A 27,279-nucleotide genomic window follows, 5' to 3' on the forward strand; every position below is an offset into this window, starting at 1 on the left:
GGGGAGCTCCTCTTCTTCTTAAAATAATAGAAATGGCATAGAAAAAATGGCATTAGAGAATATGAAAGAACTGATTTTGTCTCTTTTCTTCTTCAGATGGAATGAAAATACTTGGAAGAGGCAAAAAAGAATAATCATGATAATTTCAAAAAAGTTTTTTAATCAGAGAGAAGGAAATATGTTAACAGAAACTGGTAATAAGAACAAAGAATAAAGTTTGAAGTAATATAAGACATATAAGTAACATAATTCTCTTCAGGAGAAATGCTCTTTTGTATGCTCCTAGTTTCAGGAAATAATCACACCAAGTTTGCAGCACAATGCAGGTTCAAGATTATGATGAGAAATTTAAACAGGGACTTTCTTATCTGGGTGTATATTTGCCATGTGAAAGCAGCTATAAAACCTATCACCTTGTCCTGTGTGACTCCTTTGGGATGAATGGACAGTTTAAGCTGCAGTCTGGTTTGTTGCAGAATACAGAAGGTGTTTCATGAATAAATCTAGTTTTTCCCTAGCTGTAATCTGTATTTTCAAGGCAGTTTGACCGCTATGAAGCTTGAGTTGCAAGTGAGATCTCTGGTGGCTCCTGTTACACAGCAGTAGCTTTAATTGTAAACCACTAGAGAAAAAAGTGAAGAGTTGAAAGTAAAACAATGTCTTTTGCCTTCTCTTTTATGTCACCCTTAGGAAAAGTAAAAGAATGTAAGATGGTGTTACTTACCTATTTCTCAGAAGAATTGTAAAGGGATTTTAAGTTGCATTTGGAGGACCTTTTTCAAACTCCATATATTCAAACTCTCCCTTTGTTAAAATTTTCTTCAAATCTTGCTATTTTCCAGAGGTTTTTCCTTTGACAACTTATACATTATTTCCTTTTATTTCCTTTGATTTTTCTAAAGCATACAAAATTACATTGAAACATCATCAACAGTAGTAATGTCGAAATATTCTGCGTTTAATATTTATTTATGGTTTTCCAAAAGTAAAGCTGACTCAGCCTTTAAATGGTGTTATGTGTAGGTCTCTATGCCTATAGAACCTATGAAGGTGTTTTTAAAGACACCTGGAAGAATGCAGGGTTAGATCGGTTTTTGTTTGTGGGTCTCTTGGTTTTTCTAAGTTGGCCAGCTTTTTCTCGGTCTGTCTGGAATGTGTGAAGCTCAGTTTCTGCAGAGATGCCACTCTAGGTGCCATTAAAATACTTTTTAGTAACTACAGAAGACAAGTGAGGGCTTGGATATCCTTCAGTCTTAGACTATGGCTACAGCATTTCCTTTCAGATTGTGAGGACTTAATTCAAATATGAAAGCATTATTATTGTCATTAAGGTCAAAATGTGTTCTAAAAGCCATTCACAGCTAACTTTAAAAATGCAGTCAGGTTTTGTTACTCTCACAGGAATATTTTTGTACTTCAGGATACTATATTAATGTTATACTAATTCATAACGACTGTTGTTATTCACTTTTATATGCTGTCCATTACTTTTTCAAAATTTCAGCTCTCATAGATTTTTTTACAGCATTGTGATATAGTTATTTTAAGTAGTGTATTATGTTTTTATTAAATGACATAGCACAGAAACTCATGAAGAGATTTTTAATAAAATAATGTGGTTTATTTAAATATCACTTTTTAAAATTTATCATGAAAGTAAGAATAATCATGAAAATCTATGGTACTGCTACAATAGATCATTTAACAAATTGTTAAGAGCATAACTTTTTCTGTTGCTCTGGATTGCTTGTGAATAGTTTTTATTTTTTTTCTTTTTTTTCCTCCCTCAGATTGCTGTGTTCAAAATTACCTACTGGTTCATCCTTAGTTTTGATTGAAAGTTATCAGTTCACACAGACTATTTGAAATCAGAGCTGTCCTTACTTTTACTGAAGACAGTCACATGAAGTGTTTTTCCTCCTGCATCAGGTGGGGGAACTCGATGGCCTCTTTGTGCTGAGAGAAACCCCAGAAGTCAGCAGAGCGCATTCAACTGTCATACAGCTATAAAGTGGAATGAAGTATAATATCCCAAAGCTTTTAGTCATGTAGTATAGTCAGCTAAAGCACTTAGACATCACCATGGCTAGAGCCTAGTTCAGTGCAGCTGAGCGTGAGCTGAGCTATTACTTGTGTACAGCTGTTTCAGAAATCAGGTGCTTTTGGAAGAGGGTCAGACTGTCACCAAAAGCATTTATGTTACAAACACAGAATTAACTTTTCATAGGAGTTCTTGAGTATTTACTTAGAGGCAACTTCGTCTGTAGAAAAAAAAAAATCATTGGAATACTTATTTTTCTAGTCTTCTTCAGTTGTGTAAATATTGAGGAAGCCTCATATCAAGCCTGTTAATGGATTCAGGCTCATCAGAACATGTTATTTTTCTTCATGCTTTGGGGACAGGTGAAAAGCAACCCTCTGTTAATAACAACCCTTTAGTGGAAGAAATGTTCAATAGAATTAATTCTCTTTTTTCCTGACTGATTTTATACTGTGTTGCTGAGATGAATTGTCTTTTCTGCAATTTCCATGCTAAGAAAAGAAGATTCCTTAAATTGGTAGAAATGAAAAATTAGTGTGGCTTTATAACTCTGTGATTATTTTATGGTTTGTTTTACTTTTCTTCTCTGAGTCATGCAATCTTTAATCTCTTTTCGTTTAAATTCCCCATTAATTTTGTTTTATGTTTCCTGGATGTTTCCTTTTTAGAAGATCCTTTAGGATGGCTTTACTACATCTGCATTTTTGTCCACCTCTCCAATATTTTATGGCAATATTTTTTGGTTATTGTAATAAGTAATAACTTAAGGGTTTTTATTACACTTATTTCTCTCATGATAAAAAATTAACCCTCCTTAGGTGGAGAAAGGTGAAATTGGCCATGTTCACAATTATTCAGCATTTAGGTTTGAACTATTGTCAAAGTGTGATGTATTCAGGAAGTAAATTCTAATAGGATTATAATCTCAAATGTTATTCTGACCTTTTACAAATAAAAAGGCCTACACAGGTAATTTTTCTGCTCTTGTAAATTAAAGAAAAAGGACTGTTCTCTGGCACTGACGTCAGTGGACATGGCAGTGTCTACCTTATTATTGAACTGGATGTGCCTTCCAAAACAGAGTGGCCACATTAAAACTGGATTATCCCATCTCCCAAACAGTGTTCATTGAGACAGAATCATGGGAGATGCTAGCTGTGCTGCAACCAATGCCAGAGGTTGTTCTAAACAATAGAACAGCATAGATAGGTGAGTTTCAGTGTCTTTGGGAACAGACACTTACAGAATCATTAGTTGCAGTTAAGGGGACTGACAGATACCATCAGGTTTTGGCTGGGGAAGTGTTAATTTTCTTCACATGGCTAGCACAGAGATGTGTTTTCCATTTGTGCTGAAAACAGGGTTAATAACATAGAAATTGTTAAAGCTGAGCAGAGCTTACACAGAGTGAAGTCTTTCTCTGCTTTTTTGCATGGCCTCACTGGTGAGGTCTTCAGGGGTGTCTAGGACTTATGAGGGCAAACAGCCAGGACAGGTGACCCCACCTGACCAAAGGGATGATCCAGACCATATGACATCATGCTCAGTATATAAAGGAAGAAGAAGGGGTGTTTGGAGTGATGGCGTTTATATTTCCAGGTCACTTTATGTGTAATGGCGCTCTGCTCTCCTGGAGATGGCTGAACACCTGCCTGCCCTTGGGTAGCAGTGAATGAATTCTTTGTTTTGCTTTGCTTGTATGTGTGGCTTTTGCTTTCCCTACTAAACTGTCTTTATCTCCACCCATGAGTTTTTTCACTTTTATGCTTCCAATCTGTCCCTGATGCTGCTGGTGGAGGAGTGAGTGAGTGGCTGTGTGGGGATTGGCTGCTGGCTCGGGTTAAACCTTGTCCCCATCCAAAATTGTTGTCAATGGGGCATTGACCAGTGATGTTTTCCCCAGGAATATTGCCCAGAAGGCTCGAGATGTAGGAAGGTCCAATGGCCCTATGGGCACTGAGCTGCTCAAAAGCAAACATCCCTCTTGGGATATACAGGTAAGACATTCTTCCCTCATTCTTTTAAGGCCTGTCCTGTTGATGGTACACAGAGTTTGCCTAACATGAATAGCAGAATTGATGTGAAACAGTGGCAGACACTTTTGCTAGGATAAAGTAGGAAGAAGTACTGGATATGTGTGTCTTGTTTAAGGAGGAACCTGAAGGTAAGAGCATTACACACAAGATTGGAAATGAATTCCGTCTTCCTCTCTGTCTGAACAGATTTAAGTATTTCGTGCTCTAGTTAAGCAAATATCTTTCAGACTGTCTTACAGCTGCTCAAGTGATTGAGTAGATACCATTTAGTCAGAATCTGTGAAAATAATGTAAGATTTTTTGGACCAGACAGAGAGAAATAAAAGATGGATTAGAGATCAACTGGCATATGGAAAGCTGTCATCTAGCATTTTCACCAAAGTCTATTTTTGTCTAGTTATAATGCACTGTAAAACATAGATGCTTGGCACAGTGGCTTTGAGCAGCTGTGTGCTTCTCAATTCCATCACTGTCTCCAGTATCTTTGTGGTTAGGACACTTGCATGAGGAAAAAGAAAGGTGACCCTAATTTCCTTCAGGCAAGGCAGTGGTTTAAACGTGAATCTTCTGCTTCTTGGGAAATGTTCCAAAACATTGAGCAAGAAAGGGAGATAGGTAGAGGGTGAAATAGTGATGATTGTGTTTGCAAGGGAAACCTGGACCTTGATGTGTTTTTGAAGGAGCTTTGGCATCATTTTGCAGAAAAAGGTCAAAGCTAATCCTGACTTGGAAGGAAGCATGTCTGTTTGACCTAAAACTGTTTATGTCTCCCTCAAAAGGACACTTATATCCTCTGTTTTCAGCAGTGCTCATTGTTAACAGGATTTGCACATGGGGAATTGCATTTTGAGATGTCCATTTCTTTAAGAACAAAGAAGCGTTATCAGTAGATGTGATTTGGTTTTGACTATTAGAATTGAAAAAAACTATATAGACTACCCAAATCAAGGAAGGCTTCCCATAAACAAAATGAAATTTGTTAGTATTTTGTAAGTAATCATATGATTCATAAGTAATCGTATTGCCAGCTGCTTACGTTATTCAAAAACACTACAGATTTTGAGAATTGGCAATATAATAATATGTCTTTAGAACAGACTTCTAATGTTATTTTTTGGGGGCTGGAGAACATTAGACCAGGATGAAAGTGATAGCTAACATGTCCAAACTAGGCCCAGCAGTCATAATCAGTCATTTCAGCATCTCCCTGGCTATTCAGTTGATCATGCAGACAAGCTTTTTAAAAAGACTGCCAATACTTAATAATTTCTGCAAAAACACCTTGGGTACTTTGATATTTAAATATCAAGGGTCACTTTTGTCTTTTTCAGGCTGAAGATACTTCACCTGAAAGTTTTATACTTCATGATCTGGAGTCATCATCTGAAGTTTGCTAAAGTGTTATAATACCATAAGAGTCTTTTAAACTTTCATTGTCTGGACTGCTAAATGTTTAGGAGAATAAAAAAAAAATCTGTATATCCTGAGAAACATTTTTGGCTTTTAAATGTACCTCTTCTTAGACAAAGAACTTTTATTGTCACTTTTTGTGTCATTTTATCAAAAAGTCAAAGCACAAAATTGTGTTCTCTCAAAATATAATTTTTAAATTTCTTGAACTAAGTTTTTAAAGACATAGATTATGCCTTTTTTAGGGTGAATCACTTTCAGTAGTATTAAAATTATGCAGCAGGGAATGAGAGCATGCAGAAATGTTCTATGATCTGTCCAGACTTGGCATTTAATATGTACACCTATCCTATGTGTTTCACACAAAGTGCATGCCAGGATAGAACCAGGTAAACAGTTAGTTTAATGCCATCAAAGCACAGTTCAATGCATCAAAGCATAGAAAATGCCATCTAAGTAATAAAGAGTGCAAAGGAAGACACTTTGGCAGTAAGAGAATGGCAGAAAATGGAAACCACTAGGAAAAACCACTACCACAGCCCATCTCATGGAGAACTCCCAGACTCTGCTCTGCACACCATCACCCTCCTCTCCTTGTCCTTCATGTGCCTGTGCACACTGTGCTTCCCTTCCTGATGGCACGGGTGATGAAGAGGTCCTGGCCAAGTAGGTACCAAAGGTACAGATGGAGTGCCACACTGGAATTGTGATGCTTTGAGATGTATAGTGATTTGTAGAGATGGTAAAGTTTGTGCTGGAGGCGGGGGGAAGAAATTGGAGTAGGTTTATATAATTAGTTTTCAGTTGTGATACCTGTATATGATATGAACTGTTTTCAATATCACTGCTGATTCTATTTTATTTATGCTCTCTTGATGTCATGTGCTTTCCATGTAGATTGCACAATTTATGCTCAACTGCTTAAATTGTCCTAATGTAAAACAGAAAAAGGTGAATAAGAGAGTAATTGCAACCACAGAGGGATAAATTTCCTTTCTTAGCCAACCCTAATGCTGGGAAATTTAGTTAAAGTTTGCAGAAACTATCCAAAATATACATTCTGTCCTCAGCAGATCAGAATAGTATGGATGACATTGTAGATAATGCCCAAGTCTACAAACAATAATGATGAAAAGTAAATCAATGAATAATTGTTCCAATTTATGTTCTATTTCCTAACTTTTAAATGCTGGATGTTCCAAGTTAAAAATCTTCCTTTAATACATATGTAAGGTTCCTAAGACAACATACAGAGAGGGATGGGAAGAGGGCTGTTATTTCAGGCATTGAATCTGACTGGAGCAGAGTACTCCAGCTTTTTTGGGCTTCTGCATAGCTCTGCATAGCTACCTTCAGAGACCACATGTATTCAAATAGCATTTCCAGGTTCCATAGTTTATCCCAGTGGTCAGCTCAGCTCCTTTGCTTCTTTGCTTCCTGGGACAATAGGTCTTGATATCATATGTTGCCAGCCTTTCTTTTCTGACTTACCTGTCTCTTCCAATCTGTAATATTTAACCTCTGTCTCTATAACAGTGTCAAAATCCACTTTTTCCCACTCAGTAAAATAGGACACTTTAGTAGTGATACAATTAATCCTTTCTCATTCATCTGTTGCCTTAGGTCTCTCTAAAGTTCCTAAGAATGATTTAATTTTCTCTTCTGCCTCTTCAGCCAAATAGATGCTTGGGCTAGCTTGTGAGTTTCATGGCACAGTGAAGCAAAACAGATGATAGACTGAAAATTGAAGGCATGGCATACCTGTATCTTCAGTATCTTATGCATGAATTAAAAACTTCTCTTATGAATTTAAGACTACTATGCCACATAAACAGTGCCTTGTATTTGGATATTTATTTAATTTAGAGCTGGATTTGAAGAGCAGGTCATTCTAAGAACAGAGACATGATTTCAGAAGAAAGCATGCCATTGCCTGCTGGTAATCCTGGTCTCACCACTCTTTGGTCCATTAAGACCATTCTTTGGTCTTAACAAATATTATCTTAACATTTATTATCTTTGTGTGGTTGTGTCAGAACTATTCAACTAACCCATGTCCTGCTAAGCAAGAAGCAAGCATGGGCTGTGTAGTATCGTGCACCATTGCAAGCATGATCTGTTTTGCAGCATATACCTATGCCACGGTAGTGCTAAATGATACACTGTGCTTCATGCCAGTGCCTGAGATTTGTGTGACAAAACTTCTCTAACAGAAAAAAGATAAGGAAAAAAGGGCATGTCCAAAGTCTATGCCCTCTGCTTAGCAGCCCAAGGTAGTGACTATTAGTAAAGATACACACAAGAGTATGTTACAGAGTGGTTAGGATAGCTGACCAATGTCAACTCATAACTCTGCAGCCACAAAAAAAAAAAAAAGAAAAAATAAAGCAAATAAGCCATAAATAAAGCAAATAAGGTGAGCACCCTGTCTGGCTAGTCAGACACAATCAGACCTGGATGAGGCTGCTCCAGTTCACCTCATGAACTTGTCCACTCTGAAAGCCAAATGTCCCAGCCCCTATAAAGAGAGCTGGGTTGTATATACAAGACAAGTTTCTCTCTTTTGATGGCTGAACAACCCTTCATCAACCCCTTAAAGGTTCCATGATACACTTTAGTTCTAAAAAATTGGTAGATAAATAAAAGACCATAGAACAGGAAGAATACTTTTGTTAAATTAATTCTGTTTTACTAAAACACTAAGAAACTGATGATGAGCAACTTTACTATTATTAGTAGTTTTGCAACTTTGTGGTGGAAATGTAATAAAATGTGTAAAATCACAAATTTAAGTCTTTCTGCTATCTTATATTTTAAAGCTAACATTTATATTTCAAATTGCTTAACAGATACATTTCCTTAAAGTGTGGGGAACATTTTACAAAACTCTTTACTCTCTAGAGAAAGACTGCTGGCTGTCTGCCTAATCCTGATGGATTAATAATCAAAAGCTGCACAAAATGAAAAAAAAATCCCTTTGAGGGCATTCTACCTCTTAGGCAAAGGAACTTGATAGTTCCCATTTACAGTATGTGCTTTATTCTGAGGAGAGTAAGATGGACTATTTGTGCTTTGCTAGATCACATAATTAGGCTGTTTTGGTCAATAAGGAAATGCTGCTTTGACCATTAGATTTGTAGTCTGTTTATCACAACTGTGATATAACACAATTTACATTTGCAGATAGACATTAACAAGAATAAGTGCAGAGAATTAAATAATAATTTTAAAATATCCCTTAGATTCAAATGGAATCTGAGTCTTGAATTTGACTTCAACAAGGAAAACATCTTGACTTCTGTCAAGAAAGACACTAGTTCTTCACAAAGCACTGAAAAGCTGCCTCCTCTAGTTTATTGATTTGAATAAAGCTTTTGCATTTTCAGTTTAAGATGGGATTTTAACAGTCCACATTTCTAAATCACCGCTGGTGAGACATCTGTGATCACATACCCACAAGGTATAACTCCAAGACTATTCGCGCCAGAGAGAATTTATCTGTTCAAACTTTGTGTTATCATGTGGCTTCTGGGTCTTCCATGAACGTGAAGAGTATTTTTATTATGTTGGAAAACGGCAGTTAGGTTTAACACCTTATACGGTGACCGCACAGTGTCAGGACTCACATTTGAGTGCTGCAGGGGGGTGAGACATGTGTTTTTACCCTGCGTTGCTGTCTGTAGTTCCTGTGCCGTTCGTAACATGCTGGGCCCGAGGGGAGCCCCGTGCCCTTACACTCCGTGAGGAGGGTGCGCCGGGGGCGCCGGCAGCCCGCCCCGGGACCTGCCCCGGCCCGGAGCCGCCACCTGCGTTCCGCCTCCCGGCCGTGCCCGGCCCCGCGGGGCGCCGGGGCGGAGCGGGACCCGGCCCGCCCCGCCGAGCCGCAGGTAGGGCAGCGGCCCACACCGTCCCATCGCGTTCTGTCCGCGGTCGAGTCTCCGCGCCCCCGGCGCTGGCCGATGGATCCCGAGGCGTCCGGGGACGAGCTGTCTCGCCTGCGCGCCCTCTTCCTGGCGTGCGACGCCAGCGGCTCGGGCCGCATCGAGCGCGAGGACTTCGCTGCTCTCTGCGCCGAGCTGCGGGTGCAGCCGGCCGAGGCCGAGGCCATCTTCCAGCGCCTCGACAGCGACCGCGACGGGGCCATCACCTTCCCGGAGTTCGCCCGTGGCTTCCGCGGCGCCACGCGGCCGCAGCCCGCTGGCAGCGAGCCGGGAGGCGAGGACATGGAGGAGGAAGAGGCATCAGCGGTTTGGGTCGCCGCGGGGCTGGAACAACCCTGGAAGGACTTCGAGGTGCGGCTCGGAGACGAGGCGAGGTACATCCCCAGGTAAGGTCCGGACCCGCCCGCTCCGTCCCACGCCGACCCCGGTGGGGGGAGCGGGCCCGCGGCCCCGGGGTCGGCGGGCTGGGCCATGGGCACCTCGGCCCCGCCGCTGCCGAGCTGGCCCCGCCGTCCTGCGGGGCGGGAACGGCTCTCCTGGCGGAGCCGCCGCCGGCGCTGATGCAATCCCAGCTGGGGAGCGGCCGAGGAGGCTGACCCCTCGCCCCCGTGCCTGCAGGTGCAGAGAGCTCTCCGCACACCTGCCTCTCGGCTGCGGTGGTTTCCAGCGGTGTTCTTGCAGCCTGCAGCTGCTCCTGGCTCCCTCTGCTCTGTTATGCCAGCGACCCACGTGGGAAAGTCTGGCTGCTAGAACGCAGGAGATGTGAAGTTCTGCTGGCTCCGCAAGAACTTTCTCCTCGTGTTGTTCCCCGACCGGCCCCCAGCATTTTTCTTTTAGCCCAGTCAGTCTTTTCCTGGTAAAGGCTAACCAGCAACATCGTTGCTTCCACATTAACGGTGTTGGTAAATATTGCCCTCTATGGGATGAGCTCCCTGAAGTTTGTGAGAGTCTTCGTCTCCGGTCTCAATGAAATGAAGACAACTGATGGTAGCTGTGTTGGAGAGTAAACCCATTTACCACGGGTCTGTCAGTACGCGGCTGGTTCTAGTGTACAGAGACACATTTTGGTCACTCTCAGGAATCTCCCTGAAAGCTGAGGTGGTCAAAATGAATTTGAAAATGTTGGCCATAGAAAGTACAGAGTGGTTCTGCTTAATTTTAAAATTGTAATTTATGATGGAAAATAAGTAATCTGAGTTTCAGGACTTGGCAGCTAGTCAAGAGAGGTTAAGAAAGTAATGCACTTGAATATAGATAGCTCCATGTTTTTTCTATATAGTGCTCTTTAAATTCCTACCTATACCAATTTGGTTCCAGCCACATTAAAAATATTTTGGATTATGAGGCGAAAATTTTCTTCAGAAATTTTTTCAGTTAACCTACTAGTCATGTGTAAATCCAGAGTAAATTTTCTTTTCTTTGTGGACTAATACACTTTAGTCTTATTGGACTGCCCCATTTCAGACAGGTTAGTATTTTTGTACAGGTTTTAATTTGTTCATGGTGCTTTCCTTGTTAGACACTTGCTTTCTAAAGGACAAAAGACTGTTTGAGAGCTTGCAGACACAGTTAAAAACCTGAACTCAGAAACTCAGTAGGAGCTGGAAAAAAATCTGACTCACAAGCCAGTGGTAACTTGTGAAAGCATCTGTCTCCTGTTGGTAATAGTTCCGTTTCAGTATCTTGGTTACTGTTTGCAGCAGCAGTTTCAGTATAGTCTGTGTCTAAAAGGATAATAGGAAGGGGAACAGCTTTAATTGGCTCCACTATGCAGACACATCTGGTAATTTTGCTAAATTCATCATGACATAATGTAATTTGTGTTATGGTTCTTTTACATAAAAACTGAAAACTAAGTTTTGATGGTTAAATACTATCAGGTAGGCAGTAGTTTGATGTAAATGTTTCTTATTCAGGTTCAGATTTGAACATCCTTCACAGTTAGCTGTATTTATTAGATGTGTGTCAGTGTCAACTGAAAAACAATTGGTTTTTTTTCTCTCTCATCCTGAAGTGCTAGGAGCAGGTGTGTTCTACAGCTCAACTTTTTTCCAGTTGTAGTCCATGTCTTTTTTTGTTGAAATGTACGTGTAAGGTTTTTTTCCCATGTGAGTATTCCCACTAAAATCATTAGGACCACTTACATGAGTAATAAATAAATTGAAATTCTTGGAGAATTTCAGTAGAAGAATATAACAAAATCAAGTGAAGTACAAGCTGGACTTCAAAAAAGATATTTATCTTTTTGTTTAAATGATTTAATTTGTTTTAGTTGTTTGTCACTTCAAGTTTTTATTAAGGAAAGGGCAGTACTTTGAAAACTAGAACAGGCTTGGAACACACCTGAATCTTTAGTGCTATAAAAGAGTTGGCATTCTTATGCTGGGATTTATTGCTCTTCATAGATTTGTTGTGACATTGACATCTGTGAGAAAAGTAATTACAGAGGAGAAACTCCTCAAAGCCAGATGAGTGCAGTTGGGAGTCCATGTTTTTTAATCTCAGTTGTGTGGTTTTTATCTTGATCCTTTTGGGGTTCAGTTCCTCAAAATGCTCTGCCTTGTGGCCGCAGGCTATGGCACAAGACTGTGGCCAGCAATACATTGGCACATGTGCTTTGATGCTGTTGGGGTTTATATAGAGAGAAGCAAGGCATAGCAAATGGAAGTAGAGAGGTAACAATTGAATTCAGGAGAAAATGACACAGTAAACATCTGTGGTCTCTGTCCCTCCTCAGCTTGAGTGGAAATCATGGAACCCATGGAAATCAAAGGGAAAATGTCCACGATGCACATGGTTCTGACTCTGTTGTTTCTGAAACTGGAAGTTCAGTTTCTCTGACTGAACTTTTAGAAGACCTAAATTCCCTCCATAACGAGGTGTGAAACCCAGTAACAGATCTGTACCTTGCCCCAGTCCTCAGTGTAGTAGCAGGCATTTAATGCAGAATTGTTTACTGCCAGATACTAAAATAAGCGTATATTAAAATAAGCATATTTCGAATTTAATTACTTCCTTGCAAAAGATAATTTTATTATGGGATGGATCATAGCTCTGCTGTTTGGTGTATCAGTTGCGCAGTCCTTTAAGATTATACTTCAAAATATTCAAGTCTGTGCTGAAGCTGTGGTTTTATTTTTTGCAGTTAAACAGGCAGAGTCGCATTAAAGAGTCTCTTTACAGCCTTTCTCCTTTCCTCCTCACTTGAACAGATTTTTTGTACTAAATTAAGTTAGATTTCTTGGTTAGGTGTTTACTGTGAGTCAAAGTATGTTTGCCTTAGCCTTTACTTGTGCTTGGTGGGCAATTTGCCTCTAGGGAAAATAATGGTGGAAGGTCTTTGCAGGCTGATAACCTAATATGTGGAGTCAGACTTTAGTGGAATTTTACAGAGGGTTGTTTGCTGTTGTTGTTTTTTTTTCTTCTTGTTACTGTTTTGATTTGTTTGTTTTTAATTTAATTTAAAATGCAGCTACCCTTCTGCATTGTTACATTTAATCAGGAATAGTGAGTAATTAAACACAGAATCATGCAGTGCCTTTAGTTTATATGTATTTATAGTGAATTGCCAGTTGGAGATCTGTTTTATTGAGAAGTCAACCATGTTCATTAGTTTATTCTTCTAGGAAGTATTTGCAATGGTACAGGAGTGGACGAAAAAGAAATGTACCTTTTTGGTGCTCCAGACAGTGAGTGCTTCAGTGCTCTGCTGCACTGGAAATGTTTAGCCCTTGATGGTGTTACTGGACTGTTGCATTCTTTCTTGTGGCCAATCTCAGTTTGAATTTCAGTGGCAAGACTAAAAGGTTCCCTCCATGCTCTTAATAGACAGTTGTTTTCCCTTAAGAGTGTGGGAATGTCTCCCTAATGGAAATCCTTTTCCACTCTTCAGTTTGAGCAAGGAATAATCTAACATCCTTTGACACTACAAGAAAAATCTTACGAATGCTGTGGCATTTCTCTCTCTATAAATAACAGGCAAAAAACTTCCTGGAAAACAGATTTTTAAATTTCAATGTCAAAGACTTCAGTCATGAAGAACAAAGGCTTGGGACTGTCAGAAAGACTAAGCCCTACCAGGAAACTTTTGTGCAATATTTGGCAAATTGGATAATCTTATTGGAAAATGAACTAAATTAATTAGAGCATGAATGGATGGATTAATCTGAAGCAGAAAGTTTGTATCCCTGTTTCGAGTTAAATCTGCTGCCACTGAGAGGCCTCATACTCCATTGCTTTGCTATTTAGTCTTTGTTTTATTTGTGTGCCTTGTACTTTCAGCCAAGCTGACTGTTCATCAGACTCAGATTTCAGTGCTGCCTGATTGTGAGATTTTATGCCTCATACAATTCCAAAGTATCTTAATGTGATTATAATAACAGTGTGCTCCCAGTCATGTCATCTGGAGCTGTATAGAAAATGTGGATCTGGGGGATTTGATCAAATGAGAAAAGCATGCTGTTCTAAATGTGAGCTACTTAAACTGTGAAAACAGGCGATGCTCATGGGATATACCACTGTACTACAGCAAAGAAGAGAAGCTCTGCTGCATAAAAACCCATCCAAAACCTGTCTTGCTCTTGCTGTCATAAATTAGGATGGATTTTTGCCAAAGTCAATATAGAGCACAGTATTAACTTTTTACAGCAATTTGTGTTTACTTCCATGAGATGATCAACCGTGATGTCAGAACTGGAGAGGTTTCCTTGGAAGTTGAAGCATGTTCCCTGGAGAGGGGATAAAGGCAAATCATGGGAAAAGCCACATGCTGTGTCCTTTTTTTTTCACCACTGTGCTGGAGAGGGGGATCTGTTCTGTGGGAATGTTGTCTTGTCTTTTAATACATATCATGACAGGGGTCTGAGAGATGTGCTCTGCTGGAAATGTGGTGAATGCCTTTCTGTGAGCTAGAAGACTTTCTGAGCTACTTTAAAGTTTACTGCTCTTTGGATTTTTGCTTTAATCCAAACAGCGTCTGTGCCAACAAATTTAAGCACTGTAGCATTCATTTTCCTGGATTATTTTCCTGGTATCATCATGTGATCATTTGCCATAATGTCTTTGAGGTGCTCTCCTTTTCTTCAGACTTAATCTTTCCCTGCCTGTCCCACAGACTTTTCCACTGCTGCTCCACTGGCTGTAAATCACACCTCTAAGGGAAGAGCATTCATGCTTTGGAAACATTAAAAATCTTTCCTCTGGGAATCAGACCTTGGCTGAGCTGTCTCATCTCGGGGTTACTGATTTGATCGTTTTTTTTTAATGCAGCCTGGTTCTGAAGGGGCAGATACAGAAAAAGAAAAGGTAGTATTAAAAAAACCCATAGTGCTTCAAGTTTACAAATATTTTGAATTTTACACCATGTTAAAGTTCTGTGTAATCTATTTTTCCTTCAGGCACTCCATCTAGAGTAAGTGTTAGGCACTCAGCTGTGACATAGTTAGATCCTTTCTAATCTGGATCAGATTTGGTTGTTCTTTTCTGCTGACTGGTACAGTGGCATATCCAATGTGTCTGCTTTTCAGAAAAAAGTACCTGTTGATCTCTGGGAGGCACACATAGGCTGTTGGTCTCCAGTGTAAGGACAGGTATCAGATGCATAATGCTTTAGCTTTGTTTTGTTCTGACCACCCAGCTCAGACCTTCCCAGCTCAGACCACCTTATGCTTCATCTCTTCACGTCCATACCAGAACAGAACTTCTACAAGTGATGAGAGCAATTTTACCAGCTGATCTACAGTAGAAAGAGATCATTAAAATAGTTTTCTAAAAGCTAGTACTGCCCTTAGGGTCAGACTGGGTGGCCTGTGTCAAACAGCATATTCTTTCTGGTGACCACACATGTAAGATACTGAGCAACTCTGGAGTTGTTATTAGTTGAAAAAATTCCATCATCTTTCTCTGAACTCTGTTCAGAGTGTGGATTATGAGGCAAATGGTCACTGTATAATCAGCAAACCAGAAATAATACTATGAATTGATACGGATTAAGATAGCTGTGTGGATTAAAGGAAATTATAACACAATATAATCTAAATATTTGATATCGCCAAAATCAGTGTTGTGGGGTTTTTTAGTGTGAGTTGTCCCCCTGCCTCCCTTCTGCTCCTCTTCTATTCAACCATGGTATTTTAAATCTATCATATTAGAAATTGCATTGTAATCAGAGCAGTTTTATTTTCTTTATGCAGTTCTCACAGGAACTCTCTGAAACCATGTGAATACTGTAACTTTGCTTAAGTTAACTCATGTGAAGCTGTGCAAATATTGACTAATTACTCTTACTAAGTACTAATTTTACAGATGGTTTATGCTATAAACCATAGTTTGAGATGAGGTAAGGTAAAGCCAAAGTAGTCCTTGGCCACAATGCTATACTTTTTGTGGATTACTGGTATTTGGCGTCTGCACTTTGCAGAAGCAACAGAAAAAATGCATGCATGATGAATAGTATAACCATAGTGCCAGATGAACAAAATGACAAATTTTCATGCCATATATTAGAAAGTGCTCTTTCTATGCATTAGTATTTGCGAATACCTTTAAGTTCCACACTAACACAAATGTGTTAATGTGGAACTTATAGGTGTGCAGCTAAATACACTGAAAAATGAATTTAGGATTTCAAGGAAAACGAGTTTTAAAGAGCAAGTCCAAGCATTTGAGACTAATTTTGCTGAAACATTTTCTCTAGCAAAAGGACAGACTATTTAGAGTTCAAGTCAGCTTGGTGAAATACATTTGTAAAATATTCTTTGATAATTAATTTTGAATAACTAATGAATTTGCAGAAAAATAGCATGTATTCAAGAAGAAGGGGCAAGAAAAAAATTGGGCAGTATTCATTGCAGCTAATCTGCCCTGCTGCAGCAGTGTCACTGATATTCACTAAATCATGTGAAAACAGATGAATGATTAAAAATATAAAAATGGCAATTTGGAACAAATAATCTTCAAACATTTACTGCATGTTGATATAATATGAGTCCATATAATTGCTGCTATCTTTATCATGGATCCATGGATACTTGGAATGACTAAATCACTGACAATCTTTGCAGTTCATGAAAGCGTATTACATACCTCTGAAATCATAGGTGATTAAGTAATCCTGCTAATTTTGTTGCATGACTTTGATTTCTCATCTGTTTTGTTGTTGTGTTTGGTGTTTTTTTGTGATTTTTTTTGATTGATGTAGTAGTTGTGAGTCTACTTTTTAATTGAGACATCCTGTATTGTTGCTGTAGAAGCACTCATGTAAGTATCATTGAGAGTTTCAGTGACCAGCCGTGATCTTTCCAGGCCCTTTCCGGACTCTTGCATTGTTGTACTGATATTGGATATGGATACTTCTTGAGCCTAAGTGCTGCTTCCTAAAACTGTGTTACTGAAATATTTTGAATGCAACTGTGTGGTAGCTGGTCATTGGGCAAAACATTTTTTTTTATCCCAAAGGGAGAATAAAACCTCACAGTAACTACTTTGGGTTTCTGACTACTGCATCTTAGAGCAGACTTAGATGTGGGGCAGAGGATCAGCATTATAGGCCTACTGATTTCTAGCTTAAATTCAGGCACGTGTATTTCCAGATCACAGAATATTCTGAGTTGGAAGAGACCAACTAACACGGATCGTGAAGGCCAACTCTTAAGTGAATGGCCCAGACAGGTGTTGGTCCCACAACCTGGTGTTATTATCACCATACTCTAACTAACTAACTCAGGTTTGCATATACTTTGAAAAGAATTACAGAGTAGTTATGGTTGGAAGGAGCCTTTGGAGATCTTCCAGTCCAACCTCCCTGCCAAAGCAGGGTCGGCTAAGAGCAGGTTACACAGGAATCTGGCCAGTTTTGAATGTCTCCAGAGAGGGAGACTTAACAATATCTTTGGGCAGCCTCTTCCAGTGCTCTGCCAGCCTCAATGTCAAAGAGACTTTTTCTCATATTGAGGTGAAACTTCCTCTGTTTTAGTTTAGGGCCGTTGCTCCTTGTCTGGTTGATGGGCACCACTGAAAAGAATCTGGCACCATCCTCTTGGCACCCACCTTTCAGATATTAATATGTGTTAATGAGATCGCCTCTCAGTCTTCTCCAGACTAAACAGGCTCAGTTCCTGCAGTCTCTCCTCATAAGAAAGATGCTCCAGACACCAAATTATCTTTGTGACCCTCTGCTGGACCCTCTCCAGTAGCTCCTTGTCTCTCTTTTACTTGAGGAGCCCAGAACTGGACACAGCACTCCAGATCCAGCCTCACCAGGGCTGAGTAGAGGCACAACTCCCTCGACCTTCTGGCCGTGCTCTTTCTGATGCACCCCAGGATACCCTTGGCCCTCCTGGCCATAGGGGCACTGTCAGCTCATGGATGGCTTGTGATCCACCAGGAGTCCCAGGTCCTTCTCCACAGAGCTGCTCTGTAGGGACAACCCCTGGCCTGGGCTGGCACTTGGGGCTGTTCCTGCCCAGGTGCAGGACCCAACACCTGCCCTTGTGGAGCTCATTAAGTTTCTCTCTGCCCAGCTCTCCAGCCTAGCAAGGTCCCACAGAATGGCAGCAGAGCCTTCAGGTGGATCACCACTTCCTCAGTTTAGTGCCATCAGCAAAATTGCTGAGGGTACATTCTATCCCTTCATCTGGGTCATTGATAAACAAGTTGAACAAGACTGGTTCAAGTATTGATCCCTGAGAATGACATTGACTACAGGCCTCCAGGTGGATTCTGGAAATGTCCGTAACAGTTTTTTAAATGCAAATCATTAATTGAATAAATATACATTGAGTAGTTCTTTAATGTTGCATTATTTATACAGAGTTTGTAGCATCTGATGATCAGATAAATCTGTTTGTTATTGCTACTGTTTGTGAACTTCAACATTACTCTCTTTAGAATACATTTTGAAAAAGAAATTGTGTGCATACATTGGAAGATATTTAACTTACTGAATACAGGTAATACAGGATTAGCCTTTGTAAAGGAGATCCTCTGCAAGACAAAACCACATAAATTTCTCAGGCATCAGTAAATCTTTATCTCTTTGTGCTGGTTTTATGTTTCTCTATCTCAAAATAAATGCCAACATTTCAGCTGGAAGCAAGTGTTACAGCATCCTGAAGTTGTTAAATTGTTTAAAAGGGAATTTGAGTGATAGTAACATTTGTGGTACTGTTTTAGTAAAGTAAGTTAGACCTTCAGTGGAGAAATCACATACAAGAAGCAGAGTGCTGCAGCATTGATAATCAAAGCTGTGGAATTGCTTCAAGTGAGAAAAAATGAAGAGAATACACACTTGTTGGATTACACAGTTGTTGATATCATGTGTATGGTGAATGTATTAAGTAGCACTACCTGCCCTGAAGATAGGAAAACTTTAGCTGTCTAACAAGGAGGATTGTTTAATCAGAGTTGAAGCTTTCATTTGCAACTAAAAGGGAGCATGTATTTGTAATGTTAGATATGGTGTTGGACTTGAACTTGCAAAACATCGTTTCTGGCTGTATTTCTGCTTCTGATAATGTGTATTTCCTAATTACTGGCCTGTTTTCTCCACCTTTCTAGACATCATCTTCTCTGTTCCTTTTTTCCATTTGGTTTTTAAGTTGTTGAATACGTTTTCATGTTCTAGCATATAGTCAATGTCAATCATATTCAGTTTTCCTTAGGACAGCTAAATTCTGTTGCAGAATATTTTCTGCTATGTTGCCTAATGTAATCCAGGAGTTGGAACCTAGCAAGTAAAACAAAGGTTTGCACGACATACCAGTAGCATGAACAGAAATCAGTGCTATTTGTGTAGTAGACTTTGTAATAGTGGTTTGGCTCTTACGCTATTCTTTTTTTTTTTGTAAAGGTTCTTTGCTCTGACAATTAGAACAGCATGCAATCTATGTAAATTAGTCCAGATTAAATAGAAATCAGAATATACTATTCCTGCATTGAGGCAACTTTTCACTGTGAATTTCAGGAGAGCTTTTAACAACTAAAATACCAACAGAAATGTTTTCTTTCTTCTTTATGAGATATAGCTGTCATTTTTCACATGAGAGTAATATACAGAATTAACTTCTTATAATGACAGATTTATTTGGATATAGACCAGAATAATTTGTGTGAGACTGAAGAGCTGTATTCTTATTTTGCTTACAGCCCACCTCCCTCTGTCTCCTTCCCCTTTTAACTTAGGTAGTTGGCATTCATACCCGTTTTCAGTTCTTATGCAACCTCCTGAAATCTTATGTTTCTTCATGGATTATGATTAACATTAGAGCAATCAAGAAACTTGATATACATTGTGGGGTACTCCAGTGGCATTCTCTTCACTACACTATGAACAGAAGTAGGCAGTTTGGTGTTTTTTTTATTTTTTTTGTTTTGTTTTTGTTTGTTTGTTTGTTTGTTTTGTTTTGTTTGTTTTTTTTTCAGTAGCTATAGTAAAGCAGAGAAGTGGAAATGGTAAACATAATTTAAAGAATTTTGACATACTGTACTGAATGCTGAAAGCCTGTATCTAGCTTGCTAAATTTTAAAAATAGGTAGAGGGGAATATCGTAATTTGTAGTAAGTTTCTCAAACCTGTAATAGAACATTGTTCCAAATAAGTGCATTAAAATGTGCATATTTATCTTTTTCAGACAAGAGCAGGTCAGTGTTCTGTATCAGAACATACACATAGCAGAACCAAGATTAATCCAGCCATATGAGCATGTCATTAAGAACTTCATCCAAGAGATCAAACTTCAAAGCACAGAGATGGAAACTCTGGCCATAGCGGTAAAAAGGTATAGTGAATTGTCTTTCTAGTTCAGTTCTGTGGTTTCTTTTTTATTCCTCTTCTCATGCTTTTATTGATTAAACTATTGAGAGTTAATGCTAAAATCTGCCGTGCAAAGTATTTCTGTAAACTGAGTTCTGAAGTTAGTTTGTGTGCATACCCTTGTGCATAAGCATATATAGCAGCCTGCAAATGATTGCCTGTTCATACTTTTGATAAATTCTGGGCCAAATTTTTGCATCTATTGTTAGTTAAATGCCTTAAAACATTTTGACTCCTCTTCCTTGGCTGCAACTTTGAGTTTTATCATACATATCCACTATACTTTAATTTTAGAAATCATATTTTTGCTTCGTGAGCTTCAAGGAATGTATTTACCTGTTTTAACTACTTGGCACTGTCAGTCTCACATCATAACTGCCAAGACCAAACAGATTAGGTCAGAACAGAGATCTTGTATGTGTGGGTGATGCAAGTTGCTTTTGAAGTCTCTTCATAGGATAACAAGGGGCACCTTTCATCTTTGTAAATTAATTTTAAAAATGCAGATGTATTTAATGCTAATCATCAGCTTGCAGCTGTTATTTAAAATCTAATTTGCCAGTATCTTCAAAATAATTTGGGATTTAGGTTCCTAGCCACACCAGTTTCAAGGTCTGGGCAATGTTAAACTGTTTCCTTGTCTTTCTGTCTTATTTGTTTCAGTTGAGGTGGGCAGATAGTTTCACACAGTGTTTCTTTCAAGCTGGAGGGCAATTCCTAAGAGAAAATTTTCTTCTAAATTTTAGGGCTCAAGACAAAGCAGCAGTTCAACTCAGTGAGTTAGAGGAAGAAATGGAACTACGGATACAGGCTGCAGAGCATAAAGTTAAAAAGGAAGTGAGTATTTTATATTTACAGCATTTCATAATTACTGAACTCTCAGTGGTCTTAAGCAGGATTGATGGCCACGTGTGGTTTGATCCTGATGGACTGACTCAAAGCTGCTCTAGGCAGGGCCTGGATGAAAAAATACTCTACTTGAGATGAAAAAATGCATGATCTTAATGCTTTCCTAAAGAGGAATATCTGCTTAGGTGTAATAAACCAAGGAAAAAAAGTCTCTCCCTTTTGTGGGAACATACTGGCCAAGAAGAGTACCGTTCTGAGACCAGTATTGAAAACAGACTGGAGAAAATTATATTTCAGCACTAAAGAATGTAATCTAGTTCTCCTAGTAAAATAATTTATGTATAATTTAATGCTTCAATTATTTGGTCCTTCTTTGTATATCTGCCTGGAGTAATGATCTTTTTTTCCTCCGTTCTCCTGCAACTACATTTTAGAGACTTAAGAGAGGGTAACTGTGATCGCAGTGTGCCTGGGCCCCTCAAACTTAATGGGAAATTCTGTTTTGATCTGCTCAATTTTATCTGTTGTTTCAACCCACTTGCAGTCTATATGAAAAGGAGTAAAAATCCTCTTCTCTTACCCAGGGAGAGATATATTAGAGCCACATGTGACTGAATAATTCAAAGGAGCAAGACCAGCTCCCTGGTTCATTTTGAATTGTTACTACATTCATTTAAGATAAGCCAAACTTTATATGAGCATAACAGTTTGTAAAAGTGTTTTAATGAGGGCATAAGAAATGCTTTAATTAAAACATATAGTATGGGCATAATTATTGCTTGGTCGGACACGTGGTGTACTGAACATCTATGTGTATTTGCTATGGGTTCTTTTACCAGAGTACTTGCAGAACCAGAAGTAACAAACTGCTGTCTGCCAACTTGCTGATTTTAAGTAGTTCACACTAATTGATATGTGAAGGTAAATGGTATTCTGATAGATTTACTTCAAGTAGCTTTTTATCCTATACAGGAGAAAACAGTCCTACCACACCATAAAAGCCTATTGTGTTCCTAGAAACAAAATATAATGGCATAAAAATCTTAAAGATATCACACCTGCCAAAAAAATGTGTGATTTGATGTGTTTAACTAATGGTAATGCAGCTCCTAGTAGAGATAAATTTTCACTTCCAGAGAAGCTAAGTTGTTAATGTTTAGAAAACAAATACATTTTCTCTGAAAAATTACTCTCCTCAAAAAGTGACAAATCACTGAAATACCCTTTTTCACTGCTTAAAAAAGATGACTGGGATGTGTGTGTTTGCAGTTATGTACTGGCATTATGCAGAAGTGGGTCTTCTATGTATTATCTACATCTAGTCTGTGTTCTCAGTCACTGTTTGCATCTAGCCATAGGTATGAAAGATGGTCTGTTAACTTGTTTCTCACAAGGCTTTTTTAATTTTCACTCTCCAGTGTTCCTTGTAGCTCCTAGCTCCACATACCGCACCTACTAAAACGCCCCGAGTGTAAATGTTAAGTTATTTACTTTGTGGGAATGTACTAAGCCATTAATCTTAATGTCTGTAATCAAGGCTATTGTTTGTCAGAGTGATCTCACTCATGCCACCGGGACACCTGCTTCTGCATGGGCCTATCCTGTATTTTGTTTCTTCAAGGGAAGCAAATAGTTACCCAACAATACTTACGAGTCCATGTAGTTGGCAACAGTAGGGGAATCCAACTTAAATTGATTACTTGGATTGTTGTTTTAACACATGAATACCAGCGTCACCTACAGGAAATTCTGAATTCTAAGCAAAATCTATGCCTGCCTCTTCCATGTGGAAACTCAACCTGTCTTATAGGCTCCACTTCATACTGCTGCATTCTGACTTCTTGTGTTGTGAAACTGGAGTCTCTGGGAATGATTGGAATAAGTAGAGCACACCAGTCAATAGCACACCACATCCCTGTAGGCAGTACTTGGTGCAGTCTCTAAACACAGGCACACACCCTGCCATATGCCCTGGTAAAAGATGGCATTGCTTCCCTTTCCATCTGTTGAGACCATCCTGGTGATGTGGGTGGTATTGAATAGACAGCAGTGAAACCACTCCCTTGTCTCTGTTCCTGGGATGGTACCATTTATCTAAGACTAGAGATGCTGTCATCTGCTTTTACTGACATGGGCCTGTAATGTTCTAACACTTGCAAGCAAAAAAATTAAAAAGAAGGAAGTAAAAAAAAAGTGACATTGAGAATGTTAAGCACAGGAATCATGAATGAAAAACACTGAATGGACCCAAATCTTTACTCTCATGCCACTATTTTATTTCTATGAGTCTTTTAGAAGTGGACCGCAATTACAGAATCAGAACCTATGGATCTTCAGGAAGGGACAGAATAGAAAGACACATTTGTCTAAGCAAAAAGCATGTGCTTTCCAAACTAATGAATGAATTTTTTGATAAACGTCTGAAACCTGTCTCAGCTTCTAATGAGATTGAAAATATTGCAGGAGAAGCAAAAGGCTGAAGAAGCACTGAATGAGCTGAAGCGCCAGTATGACACTGAGGTTGGGGATCTTCAGGTGACAATAAAAAAACTTAAAAAGGTGAGTTGAAGTCTGGTGAGTTTTTTTAAGTATTTTAAGAAATCTTGACCTTATGAAATGCCTCCCTCAAGATGGATAATCATAATTGTAGGTTTCTAATTTAATTTGTATTAGTAAATGGCAACTGCAGATAATTTTTAGGTTGTGTTTACATTCTGTGCTATTGTATTCATGCTTTGTAATTTGTTGAAATACTTAGGAAAGGGAGCAGCAATTATTACCTAAATTCTGTAGCTTAACAATTTTCTAGGTCCATCAGGTTATTAATATTGCAGTTACCTAGTCTTATGTTTGGCCCATTAGAAATAGTCCAATACATTACAACTAAGTATTTGTAGTTTATAAATAAAGATGGAATTTGAAACACGGATATTGTAATTTAAATATAGTGCCTTTTAGTACCCAACTTTATGTATAGTGCCTTTTAGAGCTCAACTGTAATCTGAGATAGTAATTTGATTCCTAGTAAAAAAGTAAAATGAAATCTCAGGTAGGAATGATGTTTTGGAATATTTCATAATTTGGGTTTAATTTTGACCTTGGTTTTTGCTATAAGTTTTATCAGAATTATAGCAAGCAAAGTGGATATATTTTTTGGGTTTTGTATTTAATTGCACTTAGAAGAGCATTTGCAGAAATGGAAATTTCTTACAAGAAACATGAGAGCTTCTTGTCCAAGTACTACATAGCTGAGGTAGTAATAATTTTTTATATTTTTTTAAGTTAGTGTTTCTCTTTGTTTCTATCTTAACAGCAGTCTTCTGTGTCACTAGTTATGAATATTTTATACCTAAAGAGCGAAAAAAGCATATCAACCTTCTAGAAAGCCAGTGATTTTTGAAATAATGCTGTCTGCTAGTACATTTAGAAAAGCTCTTAAGTTTTAAAAACTTTAGTAACTGTAAAACCTTTTAAGGATTATTTATTGTGATTTTCATAAAGTTTTTTTTAATCAGAACAATCAAATAAATTAATTGTGATTTTTTTTAATACTTCCAGCTGGAGGAGCAATCCAAGTCTGTCAATCACAGGGAAGATGTAGTTGAACTGAAAAAAAGGATACATGATATGTTGCTGGTAAGAGAATGTTATTAACATATTAATTTAGCCTCAGTTTTAGTGTCTGCAATACAGATTGTTATACTTGTGGGAATTTGGGTTTTGATTTTTGTTGGGGTTTTTTTTGGTTTTTTTTTTTTTCCCTTACATTTAGTAATGGTAATCTAGAAAATAAACCTTTGAAGTAGTGGGTAGGTGTATGTGGATCTTTTAAATTGAGAAAGAACCTGTTTAAATGTATACGCATTCTATGTAGGACTTTTAGAAATGGCTTGAGATCCTGTGGTCCCATTTGTTTTTGTAACTGAATGGAAAATAAAAAGTTCAGAGGTTCTCGCATGTTAATTTAATGACTTCTCTGTTGATTTAGCCATCTTTAATTTTCTTTCCCTCTCTATGCCTAATTTTATAGTGTTTAATTTTTGTGTTACTTTGCTTTTTAAAAACTATGGTTTTTATTCTACTATTATAATATATCAACATTTTTTGGAAGTGACTATGACAGCTAACATCTAATATCTTCCTTTTTTGAAGGAAAATCAGAGACTTAGGAAAGATCTCTTAGAAGCGCAGACAAATATAGCTTTTCTGCAGAGTGAATTAGATACCTTGAAAAGCGAGTATGCAGATCAGTCTTTGAACACTGAGAGGTAAGTTAACCAAAATCTATTCTCTGATGTAATTATTAGGTATGCAGTTAGCAACTGTTATTTTCTAAATTTGCCTTAAAGGGTAGGTACATGTTTGATACTGTGTCATCAATGCTGCTCCTTTTTCTTGTTATGTTTCTGAAAGAGCAAGTTCTGTATATGATGCAAACTCTCTCAATCTTGCAACAATATCCACTGATTTTAGTGGGACTTTATTAGGAATAAAACAGTACAGAATCAGGATTTTTTTTCTTCATGGCTTGCACTCACATGAGGACCTGTATAAATTTTAGTTTTGGAAGCCTTCCATGTCTATCTTAACCATTTGTTTTTCTAAAATGAATGAAAGCTACTCCAATTACTCTTTTAAAGGAGCATAAAGGCCAGTTTCATTGTGTGGTTATCATCAGATAATACAAATTATATTTGAAGGGAAAAGGAGACAGTCCCCATGGTTATTTTGTACAACTTTCATTTTCATTCACAGTCTTTGTTGAGTTATAATTGTAGAGATTAATGAAGTCACCAAATTATCTTACTTTGCGTAAAACTGCTCTCAGCATATTTCAGCATGAGTGTAAACTCTGCCAAAGGCAATATGGTGAAAATGTAATACTATCCTGACTAAGCATAAGTTAATTTAAGTTTGTTGTTTGTTTTTGTTTTTTTTTCCCAGGGATCTAGAAATTATTCGAGAGTATACTGAAGACAGAGATAATCTGGAAAGACAAATTGAAATACTTCAGTAAGTTTTTAGAAATTCAGGTTTTTTATTATCAAACTTTGTCCCACCATATCTGAGATAAGTATGCAAAAGATCGGGTTGAAATTTGGGGAACAGTTTCAAGTTAAAATACTGAAAGGGCCTAAATGATCATAAAAGGTGGTGTTCTCAACTGTCATAAATATTACTGTGGTATTAATTCTGCGGTGGTACTGACCCACTAACACTTCAGTTGTTTTCTTTCCATTTCTTTTCTTAGCCCCACTAACTTTCACTTCTTTCTATTAAGCTGAATGTGATTTGAGTCTGTCCATGCTATCATAAAAATTATTGCCTCGCTCCGTTTCCTATTGGCTTTGCTTCTCCAAAGCTTATTGTTTTTCCCTTATTGTTGTCTGGAAAGTACCAAGAGTGTGCAGTCTTATACAATAGGTGCACAAGAAGGGTCACAATGAATAGATTTTTTTGTATCTTTATTTAATATCCTTATCCTAAAAAAATTCTTTTTTTCAAGCAGATTAATTATATTTGTCTTCAGAATCACCTCAGCAATATTTAAAGGGTAGTCATTTTGTACAGAAATGGCTGGACTAGTTTTTTATTGTGTGGGTTGGGTTTTTTTGTTTGTTTGTTTGGTTTGGTTTGGGTTTTTTTGTTTGGTTTTTTTTGGGTTTTTTTTTGTCACCATTCCTACAGTACCTTTTTTTCCACTGACCAGAGACCATGCTGTACAAGTGAAAGTGGGCTTCCTGGGCTGCCCCTGAAGCCTAAAATTCACAGTGATTTTTTTCAGATGGCTTGTTTGAGTATCTGTCAGTGTGTTTCCAGTTTCATGTTACTCTTTAGTGTTAGCTAAAGAAGAAAAGGGTTTTTTAGAAGTATTTTGAAAATTTTTCTTTCGGAGAGTTTTTCATGTTTTCTTGAGTTCTGCAAGTTGAACTGTGTTTCCTTGTTAGATCAGCTAATAGAAAATTACATGACAGCAACGATGGTTTAAGAAGTGCACTTGAAAACAGTTTGAGCAAGTACAACAGATCATTGGTATGTATTTATGATTTTGTTACATTATCATAGAAGGTGAAAGAATAAACACAGCACAATTAAACTGGTACCTCCCTGGGTACTGAGAAAATAGAGTTTTTTTCAGTGGGCTCACTGTGGGAATACTCCTGTGTAGTTTTGTTAGATTTTACTTACGTT

At 38.2% G+C, this 27,279-nt stretch overlaps 1 protein-coding gene across 1 annotated transcript in view; it reads left to right on the forward strand.

Annotated features, from left to right (window-relative positions):
- Positions 1–9,446: 9,446 nt before the first annotated feature.
- The window catches only part of RASEF (RAS and EF-hand domain containing), a 28,912-nt gene continuing 11,079 nt past the window's right edge, over positions 9,447–27,279 (forward strand). The window contains exons 1-8 of the mRNA XM_066569534.1: positions 9,447–9,814; positions 20,057–20,203; positions 20,985–21,075; positions 23,551–23,646; positions 24,646–24,723; positions 25,240–25,355; positions 26,032–26,100; positions 27,036–27,120. Coding sequence (XP_066425631.1) covers positions 9,447–9,814; positions 20,057–20,203; positions 20,985–21,075; positions 23,551–23,646; positions 24,646–24,723; positions 25,240–25,355; positions 26,032–26,100; positions 27,036–27,120 — 1,050 coding nt within the window. The remainder of the gene's footprint in view (positions 9,815–20,056; positions 20,204–20,984; positions 21,076–23,550; positions 23,647–24,645; positions 24,724–25,239; positions 25,356–26,031; positions 26,101–27,035; positions 27,121–27,279) is intronic.

The sequence above is a fragment of the Molothrus aeneus genome, chromosome Z, assembly GCF_037042795.1.
Source record: "Molothrus aeneus isolate 106 chromosome Z, BPBGC_Maene_1.0, whole genome shotgun sequence".
NCBI classification, from domain to species: domain Eukaryota; kingdom Metazoa; phylum Chordata; class Aves; order Passeriformes; family Icteridae; genus Molothrus; species Molothrus aeneus.